The following is a 6000-nucleotide window of genomic DNA, read 5'->3' on the forward strand; positions in this document are numbered from 1 at the left end:
TATACATACATACATACATACATACACACACACACACACACACACACACATACATACACATACATACATATACATATATATATATATATATATATATATATATATATATATATATACATATACATATACATATACATATATATATATATATATATATATATATATATACATACATACATATATATATATATATATATATATATATACATACATATATATACATATACACACATACATACACATATATATATATATACCTTACCTATTGTCACGCACGCGTGCTTAGGGAGCCGCGGAAGGACCCAAGACGTAACGTGCAACTTCACGCCAAACGGGAATGGCGGAGCACTAACCTCTCTCTTTGTTTTCCCAGAAAGAAGGAAGCGTCGCCACCCTGAATCAAGTCTATGACCACGCCTACTCACTTACTTCTAGTCCTTCCCTTTGATGACATCACGGTTCCCAGCATCCAGTTCACCGACAATTCCCAGCATTCCTCTGGCACTTCCAGCCCCTCTATAAATAATACCATTTTGCCATTTTTCTTTGTCTTGTGTTGAATGTCTTATGATTCCCTGGACCTACCTGTACCTTGTTTTGAGGAGTGTACAGTATACGGGGCCGGGAAAACCCAAAACCTTTTTTGTCTCTCTTGTTGTCTTTTTACACTATGCACCCAAATTAAGCTGTTTTACAGTATTCATCCCACCCTTATTTATTTCAAGGGACATGTACCCTCATTACCCAGCAGTTGGAACCCTTTTTTTTGCTCTCCAAATTAGAAGCCTACCAGAATTTGCTCCAAAAAGTGCTTGTTGCTATTTAAACAGTCAAAGTATAAGGTGTTCCAAGCTGATGTCCGATCCAAACAAGAAAAAACACCAAGGATTTCCTTCTCAGTTTCAGGGACGTCTGCAGAAACTGGAAAAAAAGAAAAAAACACACTGCATTACTATGTTTCAACATAGCACAGTTAGGACTTATGACTGGAGTCTTTTTGGAAAGAGTCTTACCATAACGTGCTCATTATAATACTCATTACAAATGTATAAGTATTTATATGCTTGAATTCAGGGCAATCAATCAATCAATAAATAAAGGACACTGTGCTAAACAAAAATAAACACATTTCCATGAAATCAGCTTAGTAGGAATAGTGGATATCAAAACCCCATGCCAAATCTTTTTCATCATCAATAAATACTGCTGATATGTTCTTTACTTAAGATCTACTGATGCGTCTTTTTAAGAAAAATACATTTCCAATATTTCTGTGAAAATATTTTATCTAATAGATGATGGAAGGTTTAATAAGAACAGTATTTCTATATGAATAGCAGCTTAGGATTATACTCGAAAAAAACCAAAAATCTATCTGTATAAACATGCTATCCATATTACTAAACGAGAATGGTAAACCGGAAGGCACGGACGCAGGTACACGGCAATGGACCCAGGAGACATAGTGCGCAGGTGCCTACAGCGCGCGTCTCATAAACCGCAAGCGAGGTCTGATCCACGGCGAACAAAGGAGTCACGGCTCAAAAATGAAAGAGCTCAACTAACGTAAATAAGACATGAAGCAACAACGCGCCCATAGCTAACGACTAACGACACAGCCACACAGAAAAGAGGATTCTGCACTGCACCCCAGAGTCAAACGGAAAACACTACGGAGTGCGCAAAGGTCCACAACGACAGTACGGAAGGTGCGAGAAAGTACAAAAGGAGCAGGTCCACACTACACAGCATGGTCCGGGTAATAAGAATAAACAAACTCTCCGTATTAAACGTACGGCATCCTCACACGTCCAAACCATATAGCATATGGGAATCACATTACAGTGATGCATTATTAACAGTACAACCACAGAAAACGCTCCGTATTAACAGTAAGTGCAATTATCCATATTACTAACGGTAGACAACGGATAACTAATGGAGTCACGGTCACGGCTCCAAAACGATCCAGCTCAACTAACGGAGCTATAAAAACAAGCCCGCATGGATAAAAAAAAATAAACGTAGGTGCCTACAACGCGCGTCTGAAACCGCGGAAGCAAAACTGTCTCGGCTCCAAAAAACCAAACAGCTCGACTAACGGAGCTACAAAAACGAGTCCACATGGACAAATACAATGAACATAGACGGCTTCAACACGCATCTGAAACTGCGGAAGCAAAGCAGGCACGGGTTCAAAATGAAAGACCACAACTGACAGCGATACAAAAACGAGCCTGCCTGGATAATATCAATGAACGCAGGCGCCTACAACGCGCGTCTGAAATGCCGCAAGCAAAGCAGGCACAGCTCCAAGAAGAAAGAGCTCGACTGACGGGGCTTCATATACGAGCCCGCCTGGATAAAAACAATGAACGCAGGCGCCTACAACGCGCTTCTCAAACAACGCAACCAAAGGAGTCACGGCTCCAAAACAAAACATCTCAACTAACGGACATACAGAAACGAGCCCGCCTGAATACAATTAATGAACGCAGGCGCCTACAACGCGCCTCTCAAACAGCAGAGGCAATAAATAAATGGCAAAGAAAGGAACGACAAACAGCCGCTAAACAATTCCGCCAATTAGCTGACAACGCATTCTGTAATGAGTCCACTATTGTTCCACATGCCATGCGTTCAACTATTGTTCAGTCCAGTTTGAAATACGCAGACAATTGGCATTACTTTGAGACAATACATTTTGTACAAAACATGCGATGTCCAGATCCAGAATATACCAATTGGTTATTGCAACTAGGAGATGGAAACCTTACCAATACATATGGACTTCACCCAGATATTATTCAGATCCCTCAAGCCTTTATCTGTGACGACTTAGTGACAGAGGTGTTTGGAACAGCAATCACATTAGACCAGATACCACTATTAACACAACGGGCTATATTATGTCCAAAGAATATTGACGTTGATCACATAAATAACCAGGTCATTGCATTACTTCCTGGAGAAAGCCGCCTCTTTCTAAGTACAGTAATCCCTCGCTATATCGCGCTTTGCCTTTCGCGGCTTCACTCCATCGCGGATTTTATATGTAAGCATATTTTAAATATATATCGCGGGTTCTGCGGACAATGGGTCTTTTAATTTCTGGTACATGCTTCCTCAGTTGGTTTGCCCAGTTGATTTCATACAAGGGACGCTATTGGCAGATGGCTGAGAAGCTACCCAGCTTACTTTTCTCTTTCTCTTGCGCTGACTTTCTCTGATCCGGACGTAGGGGGATTGAGCAGGGGGGCTGTTCGCACACCTAGACGATACGGACGCTCGTCTAAAAATGCTGAAAGATTATCTTCACGTTGCTATCTTTTGTGCAGCTGCTTCCTGAAACGACATGCTGCACGCTGCTTCGCATACTTAAAAGCTCGAAGGGCACGTATTGATTTGTGCTTGAAAAAACAAACTCTGTCTCTCTCTCTCTCTCTTTGTCTGCTCCTGATGGAGGGGGGTGTGAGCTGCCGCCTTCAACAGCTTTGTGCCGCCGGTGCTTCGCATACTTAAGCCAAACAGCCCTATTGATTTGTTTACTTTTCTCTCTATCTCTGTGACAGTCACTGCTCCTGACACACACTCCTTTGAAAAGTAAGATATGTTTGCATTCTTTTAATTGTGAGACAGAACTGTCATCTCTGTCTTGTCATGGAGCACAGTTTAAAACTTTTGAAAAAGAGACAAAATGTTTGTTTGCAGTGTTTGAATAACGTTCCTGTCTCTCTACAACCTCCTGTGTTTTCTGCGCAAATCTGTGACCCAAGCATGACAATATAAAAATAAACCATATAAACATATGGTTTCTACTTCACGGATTTTCTTATTTCGCGGGTGGCCTCTGGAACGCAACCCCCGCGATGGAGGAGGGACTACTGTACTGACAATGTTGATTCTGAAGACGAGAATGAGCATCTTAATTTAAACACTATTAACCCAGCCGGATTACCACAACACAATCTTAACCTTATAACCGGGACAACAGTCGTGCTATTAAGAAACCTTAATACTAAACAAGGTTAATGCAACGGTACACGTTTAGTCATCAACACCATGACAGACAATGTTATTGAAGCAAAAGTACTTACAGGATCACATTCTAACAATACTGTTCTGATTCCTAGAGTTGACCTTACAAGTTCTGACCTGGAATTACCTTTTACACTTAAACAACGCCAATTTCCCATTAAACCTGCATTTGCCATGACAATCAACAAATCCAAAGGACAAACCATGGACAGAGTTGGCATATACCTCTCTGAGCCTGTATTTGGACATGGACAACTTTATGTAGCCTTCTCAAGAGTTCGGCGTTCACCTGACATTAAAGTTAAAGTTATAGATACTCCATATCAAGGAAAACTCATTCAAGGACAACACACCATCTTTACTACAAATGTTGTGTATAAAGAAATATTCCAATAAATCCTTCTAATGTGCCATGCTATGGGTTCTTTACTTCCTTTGTTCGTCATCTACACCTTTACACTCCAATATATCTCATACATACATCAATGTATTTCGGGTTACCCAACACCAGGGGTTGGCGAGCGAAGCGAGCAGGGGGCAGAGCCCCCTAGTAAAACCACAATATGAAAAAAATCATTCATATTACAGCAGCTTAATAATACTGAAACAAAAAATGGAAACAAATAAACAAACAAACAAATACATATTTCCAGCCACTATGGGAATGTATTAGACCGGTGGTTAGCATCTGTGGTGATGTGAATGTATGAAGAAGCACAAATGGTGGTCCAGACAGCAAATGAGGTAAAGTGAAATTGTTTATAGGTTAAGGTGCTGCACAAGGGTTTTTTTCTTAATGTGTTGTGCTTTGTGAGAGTGTTAGAGGTGGTTACCAGGGAAGTGTATAAAGGTTGCCATGGGACGTGTTGTATGCCGATGATCTTGTATTTAAACAATATGAAGAGGAAATAAAGGAAAAGATGCTGGAATAGACAGGCAGAATAGAAAGGAACAATCTCAAGGTAAATGCAGTAAAGAAACAAGGTGCTGGTGGAAGGCAAATGGGCAGGAGGTTGAACAGTTGGGAGCATCACCATGTGGCGTTTACGGTGGAGGTGAACGGAAAAACTCAGGTCAATGCATAGGCTGCCAAAAGTGAATGCATAAAAGATATAGTGGGGTAGTATGCATGTAGTGCGTGTGAACTTTGTTTGTGTGTAAGAGGAGTTGTTTTGGAGAAAGTTGAGAAATTCAGCTACTTTGGTGACAAGTTGAGTATAAATGGAGGTGTGGGTGCAACAGTGTTAGCAAGGGTAAGGTGTGCATGGGAGTAATTCTAGGAGTTGTTCCCCATTCTCTCTGCCTCAAAAAGTATGCTACATGGAAACATGACATTGCCAATGAAAGTGGAACATAAAGTTGGAATGAATACAGATGAAAATGAGCAGGTTATGGATGTGTGGAGTGTCAAAGAAGACAAATTCTGAGAGAAAGATGTGGTGTGGAGGTGATAGGCACTGTGCTGAAAAGAAACACACTAAGGTACATTGGTTAGTGGAGTGAAAAGCAAAAAAAGGTAGGGATGGAGAGATGCAACAAGATGGAGGTGGAGAGTATATGGCCAAGAAGGAGGAGACGTCTTTGGCAATGATGTCAGAGACTAGGGAAGGAAAAAAAAAATCTGGGGTCAACTGGCTAACCCAAACAAAAAAAAACACAACATTAAACTGGTGACGTTGATAATGATAATGTAACATTTGGCAGAGGCTTTAATGAAGACTGGTCAAGGTTTATGCAAACAACAATGGCTACAGAGGTGATGACATGTGGAAGTCACTGGGACAATTGGGTGCAAGAGATAATAAGCATCATTTGTATGTGCTAATCTAAAGTGTTCACACATGTACATTTCACAAGTAATGACTGATTTAACAAGTATCTTAAATGTAGCAAGAGACTATCTGAACATTCAATTCACTTTCAATTCATTTTTTTTTTATTTTTTTTTATTGTCCCAAAAGC

General features: G+C 40.5%; 1 protein-coding gene across 1 annotated transcript in view; it reads right to left on the reverse strand.

Annotated features, from left to right (window-relative positions):
- zfyve26 (zinc finger, FYVE domain containing 26) overlaps positions 1-6000 on the reverse strand; it is a 168078-nt gene that overhangs the window by 97041 nt on the left and 65037 nt on the right. The window contains 1 exon segment of the mRNA XM_051920021.1: positions 791-921. Coding sequence (XP_051775981.1) covers positions 791-921 — 131 coding nt within the window.

This window comes from Erpetoichthys calabaricus, chromosome 16 (genome assembly GCF_900747795.2).
Source record: "Erpetoichthys calabaricus chromosome 16, fErpCal1.3, whole genome shotgun sequence".
Classification (NCBI taxonomy): domain Eukaryota; kingdom Metazoa; phylum Chordata; class Cladistia; order Polypteriformes; family Polypteridae; genus Erpetoichthys; species Erpetoichthys calabaricus.